Genomic DNA, 19581 nt, shown 5'->3' with positions numbered 1-19581 from the left:
TAAACTACTGGACCGATCTTTATGAAATTTGACATGAGAGTTTCTGGGAATGATATCCCCGGACGTTTTTTTCATTTTTTCAATAAATACCTTTGATGACGTCATATCCGGCTTTTTGTAAAAGTTGAGGCGGCACTGTCACACCCTCATTTTTCAATCAAATTGATTGAAATTTTGGCCAAGCAATCTTCGACAAAGGCCGGACTTCGGTATTGCATTTCAGCTTGGTGGCTTAAAAAGTAATTGATGACTTTGGTCATTAAAAATCTGAAAATTGTAAAAAAAACAAAAAAAGGATAAAACGATCCCAATTTACGTTCATCTTAGTCTTCATCATTTTCTGATTCCAAAAACATATAAATATGTTATATTTGGATTAAAAACAAGCTCTGAAAATTAAAAATATAAAAATTATTATCAAAATTAAATTTTCGAAATCAATTTAAAAACACTTTCATCTTATTCCTTGTCGGTTCCTGATTCCAAAAACATATAGATATGATATGTTTGGAGTAAAAACACGCTCAGAAAGTTAAAACGAAGAGAGGTACAGAAAAGCGTGCTATCCTTCTTAGCGCAACTACTACCCCGCTCTTCTTGTCAATTTCACTGCCTTTGCCATGAGTGGTGGACTGACGATGCTACGAGTATACGGTCTTGCTGAAAAATTGCATTGCGTTCAATTTGATTCTGTGAATTCGACAACTTGACTATATGTAGTAATTTCGCCTTACGCGACTTGGTTTTGTTTCCTCCCTTTCGTTCTTCCTCATTACTGTATATAAAATTGACTACGATTTATCAGGTGAACAAAATATGAATACTGTACATGTCTACCATTCGCATCAGGATTTCTAAGTAGCCTTCATGCAACCCGATCCCTCTTCGTCGGCAGTATTTGCGTTGGGTACGGGGCACAACTCGATCAGGATTAGTTTTAGGCTTAGAACCAAGGATTGCCTCCCTTCAACTGCGGTAATGAGGCATAGGCGTTATCAGTCTCACTCTCAGTTTCTGTGTCGTGGAAGTAAACAATTTAGGACATGTATTATTTAGTTCATCCTCACAATTCTGCTGGGGACGTAAACACACACACACACACACACACACACACACACACACACACACACACACACACACACACACACACACACACGTACACACACACACACACACACACACACACACACACACACACGCACGCACGCACGCACGCACGCACGCACGAAAACACGCACGCACGAAAACACGCACGCACGGACGCACGCACGCACAAACACACACACACACACACACACACATGGCTGACCGCCTTTTGATATGCTCTGCAGCGCAAAACTGTCTTTGCCCGCCTACCCGAATGGCACTTACTTCTATCGAATCAATTCAAAATCACAGTCATCCCCGTGTGAACGCCGATTTGGTTTACCATCTCAGATCTTGCCAGGCTTTTTTTTTTGCACGGGACAAAGGCATTCCTTCATTTGCACACAAACTAAGAAGAAACACATTTCCAGCTTTCTGTGCAGGGTAGTATTATTTTTATGAATTCATTTGATTAAAAACAAAACAACAGCTAACATTTAGACGACTTCTCATTTTCTTGTCAAAATTCACATCCCCAGCTGTCTTGGAAGAGATCATAGAACTCGACTCAGAGAACCAGTCCATTTTGGCATCGGAGAATCTGCTGCAGTACCTCATCGACGACAATGGGCTGTCAGCAGATGATGTCAGTGCACGATGGAGTAGCTTCGGACAGGCTTTAACAGACGGTATGCTGGTGTAAGCTGGAGATATATGTATAGGTTACAACACGAGTGGTTTTTTATATGGCTTGTATTTCAGTCAAGACCCAGCGGATGAATATCATCGGGAGACACGAGCCTTTGGCGAGTGGCTCTCGATTGATATTCCCGCTGGGTCTTGACTGAAATACAAGCCATATAAAAAACCACGAGTGTTGTAATCTGTATATCCCATTCTACCATCAAACACAAAGTGTAGACTACTAGCGGCACTTTTGCGATCTGTGGAGTGTGAAACAGTGTTTTCAGCGAGACATGGCCTTTTTGCAACCTTAAACTAAGTGACCGTCGCTGAAAAAATAAAACGAATGAGTGCATCTATAAGTACGCGGTAACACTACTTTCAGACCGTTTAAAAGCGTTAAGTAAAGGTTCATAAGTTGCAAGAAAGTAATGAAGTCGTATAGAAATCCATTTAGTTGAAGCGCACAATTCTTTTGCGTTTCAGGTCGGCGGAACGGGGAAACCGGTTTGGCCCCCATTTGGCTTACTCGACTCGATTCAGAATCGATTCCACGTTGTTTTTTTCGAACGCATTATTATACAATTAGTCTTATTGACAGAGAAGCAAATTTTAGGGAACACATATGTAGATTTAACCATTTGCTCCCTATTTGAAATGTATCTACATGATAAACTGTTTTGCGAGTGTGTTTGCATGAACCTAAACTGGTATTGATGCGATGAAAACAGGACCCAAGTCTGTCACCGCCGCTTGATTGCATTTTGAAAGAATATGACTGGATTACGGAAAAATACACACATGTTAAGTTCTTAGATACCTTCATCGCCAATGTGGACTTACTGCAGAGCCAGGCAAAAGAGTAGACTTGCTCGCAAAACACGTGAAACAGCTGATGATAGCGAAGCCCAACCGTGCCAGGTAAGGACGGTCTGACAGATTCTCAAAAGTCGTCTGCTAACGAAGCAAGGGGAGGGTACTCGTGTTTTTGTTTTGGTTCGCTAGCATCTGGTTATCTTGTAAGTTGAATGTTCGTTTTTTCCCACCTGCATTGCTTTCATAATGAAAGAAACGTTTGCTTATTGCATCTCATACATCAGATCAGTTCTGAGATTCATTTTTGCGTGCAACTGATATGGTTTTCTGAGCCGTGCAATACGATTTTGGAACTTCATACAAATGTGTCACATTGTTCGGCGCGAGGTCAAAGGTCGGGAGCAAAGTAGTTCTTCGCCCAAATCGGAATCTGCACTATCATATATTTTTTTGAGTCCATGATGTATTTATTGAGCTATAAAAATACAACATATATACCCATACTGAAGTAACAGAGACAAAGAAGGGAGGTCATGGGATATATATATATATATGAATGACAATGCTACACTGTATTACCTCAAGTCAAACGAATGCATTGCACTGTGTGTATTTGTTCAGGAAATAGTATTTTTGTGTTACAGACACAGGTACATATTATGTCATCTTTTTTGTTGTTTGGTTTGACAGCTCTCTGTCTTCCTGCATGTCTGTTTCTCTCTCTCTCTCTCTCTCTCTCTCTCTCTCTCTCTCTCTCTCTCTCTCTCTCTCTCTCACTCACCTATGTGTATAATCTCTGCATAAAGCAAAATACTGTACCTAGTTTGTTAAAGAGAGCAAAAGTAATTCCACTCCATAAAGGCGGAAATGTATCCGACCCAAATAATTTTAGACCCATTTCCTTATTACCCATTTTATCCAAACCACTGGAAAAACATATTCACAAACATTTGCTCGCGTACATAGAAAGCAGAAACCTTTTCCATCAATTTCAGTCTGGTTTTCGAACAAATCACTCTTGTCACAGCGCCCTTATCACGCTATGCGACACCTGGTTGTCTGTAACAAACCGATCTAAAATCAGTGGTGCTGTGTTTCTTGACTTTAAAAAAGCGTTTGATCTTGTTGATCATTCAATTCTATTGAAGAAATTACAGTTGTATGTCAGAAACAGTTCAGTGTGTAACTTCTTTGCTTCCTATTTACAGGACAGATCTCAATATACTGCCCTAAACTGTAAAATATCTACTGAGGAGACTGTGAAATGCGGGGTGCCTCAAGGTTCAGTGCTTGGGCCGATCTTGTTCTGTCTGTATATCAATGATCTGCCACTGCACATTTCTGATAGCAATGTAAGAAGTGATTTTTTTGCTGACGATTCTTCTCTTCATGCAAGTGGAAAGTCTGTTCCAGCAATAGAGTCCTCCCTTCAAACAGCTTTAAACGATGTAAATAACTGGTGTAGTGCTAATGCTATCCATCCAATAAAAACTAAAAGTATGGTAATTGCAACCAGACAAAAACACCAGATTTCTCCACTCAAACTAAATCTTACTATTGGTACGCAATTAATTGAACAAGTTCAACAGCATCGCGTTTTAGGGGTAATGATTGATTGTGAATTCAAGTGGCAGGCACAATTACAGCATATTTGCAAGAAAATAGCCTAGAACGTTTTCCTCCTATCCAAGTTAAAGCAATTTACGGACAGAAGGACTCTGGAAATGTTCCACCATGCTCATGTAATGCCTCATATTAATTATGTTTCGACGCTCTGGGATGGCAGCAGTGATGTTCACTTGAAAAAGTTAGACTCTCTCTGTCGTGGCTCGGCCAAACTCATCGTAAAAGACAATGCCTCAACAGATATGAAATTAAAAATGCTTAACTTTCTTCCACTGGAAAAGCATCTCAAGTTAAACAAAGCCATTTTCATGCATAAATTGTATTACGGTAAAGTGCCGATTTACATTACATCATTATTTAATAAAGCTACCCACAGATATGGGTCGGTCAACTTGATCCCACCGATTCCACGAATTGACCAGTCTTGCTTTTTCGGGTACTTCAGTTTGGAATTCACTTCCATCATCCTTTAAGCACTTACAGTCATTAAAACGTTTTAAAAAATGTGTTAAAAACCACTTAATGTCTGAGTGGTTTAACGCCTTTTGATTTACCACACTTAGTATCACGTCAAAGATATGCTGTGCATTGTATATTCTGAACATATTTTTTCTGTACTATTGCTACATGTTAGATTGCTACCAGCTTGTATTTATTATTATCTGCATAGTATGCATTTGATTTTATGAATAACAACATTTGTCATCATTTTCACGAGTTTTCATTCACAAACACCTGGTAAATAAATCTCATGTTCCCCATGCAATAACTCGAGGTGGTGAATGGGTTTGAGCTTTCATGTGAAACGTGGATTGTCAAAGTAAAAGCCAATCAGGCTGATTGTTTGATGTGTGGAACCATCGTGGCTTTGGATTTGTGTTTCCGAGGACAACGATTGTAAGCATTCACTCTCAAAGACCCAATCAATGTTGATAATTACCGCGGCGACTCATGGTCAATTTGCAACTTATCTCTGTAATCGCAAAATCCACAACGAAAAGTCATAAACACTTAAAAGAAAAGAAATATGCTCAACACTTACTGAATTCACAGGTATGATCGCAGCTCTGTACATTTTCAGACTGGAAGAAAAGCGTCAACAAGCTACGTTTGACGTCACATACAAGTTTGACGTGTTATCTCGTGCTACTGTGACGATGCTTTGTGGCCCGGAGTTGGATTCTAAAAATTCGTCTCCCTGTGGGTTATTGTGCATTTTGTTGCACAACCAAAATGATGACAAAAACGATGTTTGGTAGCTTGTTGTCAGACCAGCACTTTGTTGTTGGTCCTCGGGGAGCATATCGCCTTTTGTCTCATATTTATCAACCGCGGCCTTCGGCCTTGGTCGATAAAGATGAAACAAAAGACGATATGGTCCCCTTGGACCAACAAAAAAGCTGGTCTGTCAACAAGCCACCAAACTTCTCTTCATGCCTCATCTTCATCATCATCATCATCATCATCATTATCATCATCATCATCATCGTCATCATCATCATCATCGTCATCTTTATTATCACGTGCTGAAGTTTTCCGACCTCCTTTTGTTGGTTAACTTTTTAAATTTTTAATTTTTAATTTTTTAATTATATAATTGTGTGTCTATGCGTCCCAAGGACAGATTGTAAGAAAAGGCGTAGCCTTAAATCTTAATCCTTGTTAAATAAAGTTCAATTCGATTCTCTCTCTCTCTCTCAATTTGCCTTATCAAAGAAAGCAACGACGTGGTTTTTTTAATTTGGTTGACATTGCTTGCTTGGAAATGCAGCCTGTGGACCGTATCAACGAACTCACTGTGACTTTGAAAGTCAACCAAACTCTCGTCATGCTTGGAGGTCATTAAACACTCAGAATATGTAAATATGTGAATTTGTGAAGTGTCAGAGCTCTAGCATTAAAACAATTTAAGAAATTGACCATTGTCCATATTTTGTGCCGGAACTCGACCCCGCTGTGACTTTGAAATACATGACGAGGGTAAACCCGACTTTCACTATGGTCATCTAACTCTGGGAGTTTGTACAGTTTCAACAACGTATTGGAGAGAACACTGCTGATTCCTAAGACTCACTGGTTACTCCGGTGAGTCAAATACCTAATCAGTCAACCCGTAAATTAAGCAAGCATTATCTGTAGTTTTTTTGCAAGATAGGTTACAAAGCAAATAACGTATTATTCAAAATGTTACCATCTTTATCCATTTTTCTCTCCGCACGAATTGCAGAGTGACCCCGAAAAATGCAACCCACAAAAATAGTAATAACTTCTACATCTGTTAGCAGAATTACTTCATATTAAGTGGACATTAACTTTGGCTTATGCCCGTAGGTCAAATGATCTGAGTTTTGTGCAACATAAAAAAAATATTCCAAATCCGGAGATCAACTCAACAGTACGAGGTTTGAAATTGAGTGGTATTCAAACTAAGCCAATTTAAGCCCTCCTTTGGGGTTATTTGAAGGACCTAGGAGGCTATAGCCAACATTAGACAACCAGTGACTGGAAGACAGCATGCACAGGCAGGATCAGGGCATTTCCCATGGAGGAATGTGTTCATGTCATTGATGAATTATTCGACCCATTGCGCACGTGTAACTTTACAAAGAAGGGGGTATTTTTTTCCAGTGAATATCTTCATCATTGTTGTGCATAAACTTCAGTTTCTTCATAACCATTCCACAAAGTTTCCAGTCTGTCGGTAAAATAGTCCGACTTTTACGTTCTCTCAAAAAATAGTTCCAAATTTCACCTCCGAAATGTTCAATGACACCAACGGTTTTTTGGTCCAGGGATTGCCCTGAACCTAGCTGTAACTGCTGTCTTCGGGTCACCGATGATCTGGGGGGTGAAGGGAGTGTTTTTGTATACATTCAGATAATCCAAAAGGCAAAAGTCAGGAGGGTCTAAATCAGTTTAGTATGGCTACCTCTCAATGCCAAATCCTGTGCTGTTGAGTCGATCCCCGAATTCCACTTAGTAGACGGGCCGTGCGTAAGCTGCAGCCTTAATGTTCACCAAATGTGCAGTAATTCGGTCAACAGATGTAGAAGTTATAAGCATTTTGTGGGTTGCATCTTTTTGTGTCACCCTGTACAGACATATAATCAACAGTTCACCCGTTCCTGCACGACATCGTGAACGGAAAATGCGACGCGGAGACTCACGAGTTGCAGAAGAAGCTTGTTCAGTTCTTCATGGACGAGATCTGCGAGGCCGTCAATCCGGAGCACCTCATTCGTGACCTCATCTCCAAGAAACTCATCGGAGACATGGAGTGCGAGACCATGATGCGCATCACAGAGCATAAGGGTCCGACGCTCGGCACGATTTACATGGTTGGCCATCTTCCGCGTAGTACCAACAGAGACTGGTACGATGAATTTCTCGGAGTCCTCAAGAGAAACGGCTACGAGGAGCTCGCGAAGAAACTAGATGATTCGCACAACGATAGTAAGTGGGGAGAGTGGGGCGTGGGATGGGTTGGGGAACAGGCTTGGCGATGGGAATTGAGGGGGGGGGAGGTTGGGGGGGGGTTGGGGAGGAGGGATGTGGTGGATGTGGTTGTGGCAGGGAACGTACGTAAAGGGTGTGTGTGTGTGTGTGTGTGTGTGGGGGGGGGGGGGGGTGGGTGGGTGTGTGTGTGATTTGCAACTGACTTTGAACAAGTGGCCATTGATTTGCTTAGCGAATAAGATACTTCTGAGGAAAAAAAACTTTCGCAAAGATTGTTTCTTTTGCGTTGGGAGTAAGACAATTCCGCTAATATGGTTAGGCTTCATAATCGTGGTACATATGTGTCATATATTCTTGGCTGTTATGTTGACATGCATCCATCTGATTGTGGGTTTTTTTTTTCGTTTTTGTCTTAGAACCTTGCCACAAGTACACGTCAAACCGTCCCTCCGCGGCAGATGAACTACCCACGTTGAAAGGTCAGTAAGTCAGATTTGACATAACTGAACATTTATGAAACCATCATTTAAGAATGCATGTGCATTATATCGTAGGTAAGAATAGTAACTCCTTGTTTCAACGTGCAATGGGTGAAGAGGCTGATGACCCAACGCCCATACAGACTCTGCTGTTACAGCGTATGGATTTGTGTTGTATTGTATTGTGTTTGTTGTGTTGTATTGTGTTGTGTTGTGTTGTGTTGTGTTGTATTGTGTTGTGTTGTGTTGTACTGTATTGTACTGTATTGTATAGCATTGTATTTGTTGTATTGTGTTGTGTTGTGTTGGGTTGTGTTGTATTGTATTGTATTGTACTGTATAGCATTGTATTTTATGGTATTGTATTGCAATGTATTGTCCTGCATTGGCTTACTTGATGTACTCCTTGTTGCACATTGTAAAACACAAGGCCTCAACAGTTGTTTTCCGCTTCCTACTGTCGCTGTCGCTGTTTTTTTTCTCTTTCCACCTCCTAAGTGTAACAGGTGGTTTCAACTCTTCAAGCACCTCAAGGTTTGCTTTGGTCGTCCTCATTTGTTTTGGTCTTCCGTCAAGCGATTGACGGGTGAAAGTTAACTGGATTCGCCGCAAGTTGTGTCCAACCCATCGCCACTTTCTTCTTATTATCTTGTCAGTAATAGGCTCTTGGCCCTCTTCCAAAGGTCTATGCTTGACACTCTGTCGAACCACTGGAACGGAGAATCTGTTGGAGGCATTTGTTTAAGGTCTGAGTCTTGTCGAAGCTTGTTTTGGTGACTCGACAGATTTCGGATCGAGTCTTTACAGCAGAACAGATGTAACGTTGAAACGGAATATGCGGAGTTTGGGTTTGATACAGATGTCCGCGGATCTCCAGACTTGTCGCAGGGTGGTGAACGTGTATTTGGCTTCCTGGTCCTTGCTTTGCGGTATTCGTCTGTACCTCCCGATTTACTCATTTTGCCTCCAAGATTTCGACATATTCAACCGCCTGTCCTTCGATCTGCCCTGGTTCCTTTTGCTTTTTTTTTCTTTTTTTTTCAGAGAGTCTTTTCTCGTCCTTCATACTCAACTCAATAAATTGAAGGGACGTTATATCCAGGAAACATGCAACAATCGTATTTTTCCTGGCTGATCTTAAACGTCGTGAATTCTGTTCCAAGGCGACAACTTTTTCCTGCAGATTGTGTTGTATTGCATTGCATTGCAAGATAGTATTGCCATGTGTCAACTTGCAGCATCTTCTTCTTCAGCGTTCAACGGTTGTGTCACCAACGTGCAGTGACTTGAGACGCTAATGACCCTGGACCAATGGACTCCACTAGTACATTTCATTTCATTTTCATTTTCATTTTCATTACTTTATTGTCCCATCGCTGGGAAATTCGGGTCGCTTCCTCCCAGTGGAAAGCTAGCAGCAACGGAGTCGCGCTACCCAGGTGTCTGCATGTTTAGGTGTATTCAGCCACCTGCACTTATGGCAGAATGACCAAGGTCTTTTACGTGCCATTGTGATGACACGGGGGTGGGACATGGCTTCCGTCTCTGGGTCTGCACATAAAGTTGACCCGTGTCCGTCCCGGCCCGAATTCGAACCTGCGACCTTCCGATCACAAGTCCAGTGCTCTACCAACTGAGCTACCGGGCCCCTTGTATTGTATTGTGTATTGCATTATACTGCATTGTGTTGTATTGAAAGTCAGTATTGCCATGTTTTAACGTGCAGTGAGCGGAGACGCTGATGACCCAGAACCCATGGACTATGCAGGTGCCCCATCCCAGAGCAAGGAGGAGGAAGCTGAGAGGAATCTAAACTACCTGACCGACGATCAGAAGTTATGCTCAAGGTAGTTTGTTCATTTTTGTGCTTCATATTTCATTTTCATATACTATATTATGTTTGCTCATTTGTGACCCTCCACCACGGAATGAGTCGCATGTCACCTTTGCATGATTTTCATATTTTTACATTTTCGTGAAGAATTTGTTATGCTCTATCCAGTGGTGAAACCCGTTTTAGAAAAGAGCAAAAACTGTTTGAGTTATAAGCCTGTGACTAAGGTGATCTTCACACTGTTACCAGACACTCCCCGGACTTAATATTAAGCCTAGCGCAGAACCGCGCGAGGTGACATGCGACTCATTTCGTGGTGGAGGGTCACATTTTTGTATGTGCTCTTGTGTAAGACTAAGGGAGCACAGGAAGGAAAAACAAGTCGCGTAAAGCGAAATTACTACATTTAGTCAATCTGTCGAACTCACAGAATGAAATTAAACGCACTGTATTTCTTCATCAAGACAGTATTTAATTATATATCTTTGTTTTGTTTTGGGATTCAAGAAATGATAAAGAATGAGATGAAATCATGTTTGGATAGATTACAAATATTTTAATGAAAATTAGAATTTTCAGATTTGTGATGACCAAACCGATTTATTGATTTTTAAGCTTCCAAGCTGAAGTACCATAGTCCGTCGAAGATTGCATGACCAAAATGTCAATCAATTTGAATGAAAAATGACGTCACCACAATGCGGCCTCAAATTTGGCCAAAAAAAGCCGGATATGACGTCATCAAAAACGTTTATCGAAAAAATGAGAAAAAACGTGCGGGATATCATCTCCGATGCAAAGTTTCATCAATATGCATCCGGTAGTTTTCCTGGAATTGCTGTCCACACACACACATGCACACACACACGCATACACCCTCGTCTAGATTCTCCGTCTATGTTAACACATTTAGTCAAAATTGACTAAATGTTAAAAAAATAAAAAAGCGACAAAGAAGAAGGGAAACGCAGCTCCATTCTTCTTCTTTTCTTCTCTGTTATTTTCTGTTATTTTTTTCCTCGTCATTTCCTTTTTTTTCACTCCCTTTCTCTCTGTCGTCCTTCCTTGCATAGTTTCTTCCGTTGTTAGGAATATGCTTTGAGTTGTTTTTGTCAATAGTGAGAATAGTTCGTGGACGTCTCTAAAATGATTTTTTTAATATTAAGAGTAGTCCGTGGACGACTCTGACATTATGTTGTCAATACCAAGAACAGTCTACGGTCGACTCTGAAATGATTTTCTCAATATTGAGAATATTCCGGCGACGTCTCTGGAAGAATAGTATCATTACTGAGGATAGTCCATGGAAGATTCTAAACTGATATCGTGAATACTGAGAATTGTCCGTGGATCATTCGGAAATTAAATGGTCAATATTGAGGACAGTGCGAGAAAGATTCTGAAATGATTTTTTCTTAAATACAGGGGCCAATCTATGGAGGATTCTGAAGTTTTCCACGATTGTGTGTCCAGCACCACATTCCTGCGTTTGGACGACAAGGCCCACGGCCTTGACCAGACTGATCCCAAACTGTTGATGGTCAACTCCAGTGATACAGATACTGCCCGTATGAAGACCAAGAGGCTCAAAGTGGGCGATGAGGAGTCGTCTGGCAATCGAGAAATGCCACATCAGAAGAAAGAGTCTGGATCCAAGAACATCGAAGTGCCTAACGGTTAGACTGCTTGTTTTGGCCTTGGGGTTGGAGTAGGCAGGGAGCTGGTTGTGAACTAGTGTTAGAGTGTTAGAGTGTGATTGTGTGTGTAGGGGGTGCGTTAAGTATCAGTATTATTTTACTGTTGTTGATACACTCTGTAATGTTATGACGTCGTTGAAAACCGTGTTCTATTGTCAATATGCAAGAACCCTGACGTAAAAGGTTGCTGGGGATTCTGGGAGAATGATGGCGGAATAAATAACACGCTAACCCTCCATGCCTGTGTCGGCTTCATTTATAGTCTACCAGTTTGTTTATATATATGCATGTGACCGTCCAACACGACGAGAACACGACATGGTGTCAGAAGTGGGGTGGTAGCGAAGCAGTGAGTGTGAAAAACTTTATGTACGAGATTGCAAGTCGAAAGTTTTGTTCGCGCGTGCCGTAGAGCATTTTGTTCGATCTAAAATCGCGTACTCCGACAGCAGCAAACTAGATGTAGCGTCGCAGTAGGAAGCGCACACTCCAAAAATAAAGAAAGGTGTGGTTCAGTGGTACGGATTCAGCAGAGATCCAGTATGGCAGAGCAGCCGAACCAACCACCATTACAGGCAGAGAGGAGACATTACACAGCCAATGTTCCAATACCTTCAAAGCTGGTTATGGAAGGCAACTTATCCCAAAACTGGAAGAAGTTCAAAAGACAATGGGACAATTATGAGATTGCTTCTCGACTGGACAAAGAAGAAGGAGAATACCGGTGTGCAGTGTTGCTTGCCTGCATTGGCGAAGATGCAATGGAGGTGTATGACAGCATGAGGTTCTCTGAAGGTGAGAACAAGAAAGACATAAGCGTTGTCATCAAGAAACTGGAAGAATTTTGTGTGGGAGCCACGCATGAAGCGTTCGAAACATACAGATTTCACATTCGACGCCAGGATTCGTCTGAGTCGATCGATGCGTATGTGGCAGCCCTTAGACAACTTGCTAAGAACTGTAATTATGGCATCATGGAAGACCGTATGATACGGGATAGAATTGTCGTTGGTGTCAAAAGTGATACCATGCGGGAGAAACTTCTTGAAGATTCAACACTGACTTTTAAAAAAGCAGTAGACATATGCAGAGCTTATGAGTCATCCCAGCAACAACTCCATGAAATGTCTAAGGAAACAACAGTGGATCGCCTAAAGGGGGTTCCGAATGCTATGCAAAAGGGACAGCATCCGAAAACACAGTGGAAGCGTCCAAGCCGAAATCTCGGAGAAAGGTCACAAAAGTGCACCAGATGCGGTCGAGATCAGCATGGCAGAGAGTCATGTCCTGCCGCGAAAGCCGAATGCAGAAAATGCCTGAAGAAAGGACATTATGCAGTTTGTTGTTTCAGCAAGCCCATCAGCCAAGCTTCTGTGAAGGAAGTGAAAGATGAAGCATATCTGGGAGCAGTGTCAAATGCAGGAACTGACGCCTGGCATGTGGACGTTCAGCTAGAGCAGTCAAACATTCAGTTTAAGATGGACACTGGAGCAGACGTAACAGTGATGCCAGCAGTGATGGTCCCCAAAAACAAATACCCGCTTGCAAAGCCTTCGAAAAGACTCTTTGGCCCAGGTAAAATTCCACTAAAAGTGCTGGGACAGTTCACGTCAAAAATGAAAGTCAAGAACGCCATGGGCATTCAAGACATCTACGTGGTTGAAGCCCTAGAAGAACCTCTGTTGGGGAGACCCAGGCGCTAGAACTCGTGAAGCGTGTGGAAACGGTGAAACAAGGCGACAAGGAACGCATTCAGAAGACTTTCCCCAGGCTGTTCTCTGGACTTGGGAAAATGAAAGAGACTTATACGATTCGCCTGAAGGACAGTGCAGTGCCGTATGCAGTGACAGCACCGAGACGTGTTCCACTCCCTTTTCAACAGAAGGTAGAGGAGGAGCTTAGGCGACTGCAAGATCAGGAAGTGATTCGACCAGTCAACACTCCAACTGACTGGTGTGCTCCCATCGTTGTGGTGCCGAAAGCACATAATGATGCAGTGAGGATCTGTGTAGACCTTACCAGACTGAACGAGAGTGTCAAGAGAGAAAACTATCCTCTTCCGTCTACAGATCAACTCCTCGCACAGTTAGAGGAGGCAACAGTATTCACTAAACTGGACTGCAACAGCGGTTTCTATCAAGTTCCACTGGAGAAAAGCTCACAAGAGTTGACGACCTTCATTACACCAATCGGACGTTTTTGTTTTCAACGTCTACCCTTCGGAATCTCGTCAGGGAGCGAGGTTTTTCATCGCATCATGTCGCAGCTGTTGTCAGACATTCCAGGGGTCATATGCGACATAGATGATGTGTTGGTGTACGGACGCAACCAAGTCGAGCATGACCAACGTCTGAAGCAAGTACTTGAAAAGCTTCAAGATGCTGGTGTCACACTGAATGACAAGTGTGCTTTCGGCCAAACAAGCATCAAGTTCCTCGGACACGTGATCTCCAAGGATGGTGTGCAGATGGATCCGGACAAGGTGGAGGCTATCAGGAACATGCCTCGACCTAAGAGCGTCCCTGAACTACGACGTGTTTTGGGACTGGTGAACTTCGTCCGAAAGTTCTCCCCTAACCTGGCAGAAGAGACCAGACCTCTACGTGATTTGCTGAAAAAGGAAATTCAGTGGACATGGGGAGACGCACAGGAGAGAGCGTTTCAAAGACTGAAAGAACAGCTGACCTCACCACCAGTGCTGGCTCACTACAGCACATCCTTGCCTACCAAAGTGTCAGCTGATGCTTCGTCGTACGGGCTGGGAGCTGTCCTTCTCCAGGAAAGAGACGGTGAATGGCAACCCGTATTCTTTGCTTCAAGATCTATGACGTCCACCGAGCAGCGGTATGCCCAGGTGGAAAAGGAGGCATTAGCGTCTACGTGGGCCTGCGAGAAGTTCGCTGACTTCTTGATTGGTCTTCCCTCATTCACCATAGAGACAGACCACAGGCCGCTTCTGGCACTCCTCAAGTCAAAACAGCTAGACGAGCTTTCGCCACGGATTCAACGGTTCCGTATGAGGCTGATGCGGTACCGGTATGACGTGATCTACACAGCTGGTAAGGATCTGACAACTGCTGACGCCTTATCGCGTGCTCCAGTCGGATCTCCACAGACGTCAGACTTACAGCTTGACAGTGATGTTGCAGCATACGTCAAGTCAGTGGTGGAAGGATTTCCAGCGTCAAAGCAGCGCATGGATGAAATCAGGGCCAAACAGCAGAAAGATATAATTTGCTGCAAAGTGAAAGACTACTGCAACAAAGGATGGCCTGATGTTAACAAGGTTGAACCAGACCTTAAGCCTTTTCACACAGTGAGAGACGACCTGACGGTACAACAAGGACTGTTGTTGTTCAGGGACCGTCTTGTCATTCCAGAAGAGATGAGACAGGACATTCTCAGCAAAATCCACGGAGGTCACCAGGGCATCGTAAAGTGCAGAGCGCTGGCAAGATCTTCAGTGTGGTGGCCAGGACTTTCCACAGACATAAAAGTCATGATAGAAGAATGTGCAACTTGCGTGAAGGAGCGCAAACCACCACCAGAACCATTGCAACCTACACCAGTGCCAGATTATCCATGGCAGAAAGTGGGTGTCGACTTGATGGACTGGCGTGGAAACGACTACCTTGTGGTGGTGGACTATTTCTCGAGGTACATAGAAATGGCACTACTACGTTCGACCACCAGTGAAACTGTCATCCAACACCTGAAGAGCATCATGTCCAGGCATGGAATCCCGGAAGTCATGATGACGGACAATGGCCCTCAGTTTGACGCTGACAAGTTCTCAAGGTTTGCTGAAGAATATGGCTTCATCCATGAAACCAGTAGTCCACGGTATCCGCAAGCCAACGGAGAAGCTGAACGAGCAGTGCAGACCCTCAAGCAGCTGCTCCTGAAAGCTGAAGATCCGTACGTGGCTATGTTGAACTACAGAGCGACACCTCTGCAGTGCGGTTTCAGTCCAGCGGAAAGACTTATGGGACGTCGTTTGAGAACCAAGGTACCTGCCGTTCCCAATCTGCTTATTCCAGACTGGCCAAAGTTCCACGACATGCGGTCAGCCGATGTCCAGCAGAAAGAGGCACAGAAGAAAAACCACGACAAGCGACACCGAGCTCAACCCCTTCCTACCCTCAAGCCAGGAGAACGTGTGTGGCTGAAAACACCTACGGAGAAAGAAGCAGTCATCTTGCGACCAGTTGCTCCGAGGTCATACGAACTACAGACAAAGACGGGCATCCAGAGAAGAAATCGCCGACACCTCAACAGACGTCTGAGTGATGCACCAACCCCAAAGCAGTCACCAGACAAAGCGTCAACAACCATTCCTCCTGATGCGGGACGCCCAGGACATCGCGGGGAGGACGGTGGTTTTCCTGATCCGTCCTCAGAACAAAGGGAGACAGATTCTCCGTCTGAGGGATTGCCCAATGAACGGCCTGTGACCACAAGAAGCGGTCGCGTGGTCAAGCGGCCTAACATTCTTGATCTGTGACTTTTGGTTATGTTTAACTAGTGTGAAAGAAGCACAGGAATGTTTTCTTTTGTTGAAGTTTTCATCTATGAAAGTCATACTCATAGTTACATTGAAGAGCTAATTTGCTTTGTTTTCTAAAAGAAAAAATAAGCGTAAAGTAAGGGGGATGTAATGTTATGACGTCGTTGAAAACCGTGTTCTATTGTCAATATGCAAGAACCCTGACGTAAAAGGTTGCTGGGGATTCTGGGAGAATGATGGCGGAATAAATAACACGCTAACCCTCCATGCCTGTGTCTGCTTCATTTATAGTCTACCAGTTTGTTTATATATATGCATGTGCCCGTCCAACACGACGAGAACACGACACACTCGAAGTAGCCATGAGAGAGAGAGAGAGGGAGGGAGAGAGAGAGAGAGAGAGAGAGAGAGAGAGAGAGAGAGAGAGAGAGAGAGAGAGAGAGAGAGAGAGAGAGAGAGAGAGAGAGAGACACACACACACAGACAGAGAGAGACAGAAATAGACAGAAAAAAAGTGAGAGAGACAGAGAGAGACAGACAGACAGAGACACAGAGAGACAGACAGACAGAGACAGCTAGGCAGACAGAGACAAGAGAGACAGACAGACAGAGAGAAAGAGAGATAGACAGACAGACAGCAGAAGTATATAATGAGGAGACATAAGATAAGTAGAAAGGAAGACCAACCAGTAGACAGAGTTCCTGTCGCTTTAACGTTGTACTAGGTTCCCTTTAGAAGCTGATTCAGCTGACTGCAACGAAGAGCGAACGAAGGTCCTGAAGAAATAGATACAAGATCAGATGTGGGAAAAGGACACGCGCAGAGATCAAGGAATTTACAGTAAGACACGTCAAGAAAGAGTGGTGTTGGGTGGTGGAGACAATATTCCACACATACACCTCTTACAACACACAGTTAGTGCACTCCGTCCCTAACCTTTCCAAAATTCACGTAGATGTTTCTTCGTGCTTACAGGCGACGGACCTAGCCCTCCTGACAACAGTAACGAAGAGTTCAACAGCCCCAAGAAGGGAGGAGGAAAGGAGGACGAGGAGGACGAGGAAGAAGCTGACATTGATCTGAGAGACTACCAGAGAGAACTGGCCGATTGGGCCTTGAGCGGGAAAAACGCCATCATCTGTGCTCCCACCGGAAGCGGAAAGACCCACGTGGCCTTGAAAATCATTCACGTGAGTCCACTCACCGTGCTCGGTATTTTGACAACCATTGTCGTTTTAAATACACGAAGAATACATCCAGCAAAATGCGGGTCACTTAGCACAGTCATCAATCGAACTACTGTATTGTGAAGTGACATGATAATAGATTCTGTTGTTAGGAAACATTGTCAGATGTAAGCAAAGCTAGTAGAGCTGACCGGTTGGCGATTTCTTGTGAGCTTAGATGCAGCTGCAAGTCAAGTGACCATTCTTTGCTTTAGTATGCTTATCGGATTGTTTTCACACCTTAGTTCATGGACAGGTTAACACTTACTTCACGTAAGAAACAAGAGGTCTTAATTGTGTCGTCTCTTAACTACAGTCTAGATAGAGTTCACCTTATCTTATATTTCCTTGACTATGATCGTCTGCCTTTTTAAAAAAAAATTTGTTGTAGTTAACAACGTTGCCAAACAAAAGCTATGCATAGTTCCCCACATGTGTAACTTCAGTCTTCTGTTTACCTAGACGATGTTGCCAAATAGAAAACATGATTTGTATACGAACCTTTTTTAATTTATTTTTTTACCACGTTGCAGAATGAATGAGAGAAGCCTTTAAAGACTGGCAGTATTCTGAACCTGTAACAGGGAAGCTGTACTGTATTCTTGCCGTGCGTTTAACGCGCATCTAAAAATCATCGCTTGAGTGATGATACATTGAAGATGGATGCATGTTTTTGATTAAAAGCCCCACAATAATGTGCTTGGCCAAAAAAAAAAAAAAAAAAAAAAAAAAATCATCGCTTTGTTATTTGTTCATCTTGAAGAATCACCTGCAGCAGCAAGGTCGCGGCGTGAGGAAGGTGGTGTTCCTGGTGAACCAGGTGGCGCTCGCCGAGCAGCAGTTCAACCAGTGCGCCAAGTACCTCAAGGGCTTCCGCTGCAAGAGGGTCACGGGCAACAGCGGGGACGCCGAGAAGGTCCCTCTCAAGCACCTGCTTCAAGGGTAGGTGATGGCAAGGACACCTCAGATTTGTGTGGACGCCCTTTCCCAAGAGTAGATATACATCTATGCGACATTTACCTGTTCGCGAATATCGATTTAGTTGGTTTTATTGACCTTTTTAATACTTAGACTTTTTTTCTGGACGCACTCACCCAAGAGTAGATCTGCGACGTATGTCTGACAATCGATTTAGTTGGTTTTATTGACTGTTTTTTTTCCCAGACCCAGAGGTCTGGGTTATGCGGAGGCATTTGCCTGTGTGAACGGTGACATTCCGGAACTAATTTTCGGCAAACTTAGTTGTTTGCAGCAATGTATTTCAAATTTTTTTTTCATTCTTTCTTGAAACTGTTACAGCATGATGCAAAATTACACTATAATAGGTTATATAATAAAAATAAAAACTATCTCAGATCTCACACGGTAAAAATATGACAAAAAACAGTTCTAGAGCGACATCAATCGCAAACCATCCAGCTTCCGGTGGCTTAAAAGCATTGAAGGTGTAAGGGAAGTAACTCGCTTCAACGTCTGGGAACCTGCTGATTTGAATCAGCAAATTTTCTTGTCCTACTCTTGATTCCCATAAGATCAGAGACACGTGTTCACCATTAAGTTTTCAGAGCGGTCACGATGACGAGGACAGCTTAGACCTTTCTAGAAGGTCTGAACCAAAAGGGGCCTTCTAAGTTCTGTCCGTATGTGACGATCGACTTTGCTTTTTTGGGTTATTTTCTTAAATACTCTGTTTGACTCCGAGACCAACTGTATGCTTTTTCAACATGATTTCAGGGCGGACGTCATGGTGATGACAGCTCAGATCTTGCTGGACACTTTGGACCAGAAGGAAATAGACGGTATCTGTCAGTTCTCGCTCATCGTGTTCGACGAGTGCCACCACACCAACCACAAGCACCCCTTCAACAGTATAATGCATCACTACATGGCCATCAAGTACAGGGACGACGATCAGGAGCTTGAACTACCACAGGTAAGAATTTACTCAAAGAAATGCTATATGCAGTTTCAATATTGTGAAGGAACATTACTAAAATGATTGGTTTCAACAGTTTTTATTGAAGTAATTACAAATAACAATGCCGCATATAAAATATTTGCCAAGTACAGGGACGACGATCAGGAGCTTGAACTACCACAGGTAAGAATTTACTCAAAGAAATGCTATATGCAGTTTCAATATTGTGAAGGAACATTACTAAAATGATT

At 43.1% G+C, this 19581-nt stretch overlaps 1 protein-coding gene across 1 annotated transcript in view; it reads left to right on the top strand.

Annotated features, from left to right (window-relative positions):
• Positions 1 to 19581, top strand: part of LOC138981153 (ATP-dependent RNA helicase DHX58-like) — a 32560-nt gene that overhangs the window by 2745 nt on the left and 10234 nt on the right. Inside the window, exons 2-9 of the mRNA XM_070353990.1 lie at positions 1626 to 1775; positions 7327 to 7665; positions 8085 to 8147; positions 9874 to 9994; positions 11407 to 11657; positions 17162 to 17376; positions 18176 to 18354; positions 19147 to 19345. Of these exons, the coding sequence (XP_070210091.1) occupies positions 1626 to 1775; positions 7327 to 7665; positions 8085 to 8147; positions 9874 to 9994; positions 11407 to 11657; positions 17162 to 17376; positions 18176 to 18354; positions 19147 to 19345 (1517 nt within the window). The remainder of the gene's footprint in view (positions 1 to 1625; positions 1776 to 7326; positions 7666 to 8084; positions 8148 to 9873; positions 9995 to 11406; positions 11658 to 17161; positions 17377 to 18175; positions 18355 to 19146; positions 19346 to 19581) is intronic.

This window comes from Littorina saxatilis, linkage group LG12, assembly GCF_037325665.1.
Source record: "Littorina saxatilis isolate snail1 linkage group LG12, US_GU_Lsax_2.0, whole genome shotgun sequence".
Classification (NCBI taxonomy): Eukaryota; Metazoa; Mollusca; class Gastropoda; order Littorinimorpha; family Littorinidae; genus Littorina; species Littorina saxatilis.
Note: the sequence above shows the minus strand (reverse complement) of the source record. Positions and strands in the feature narration are given on the sequence as shown.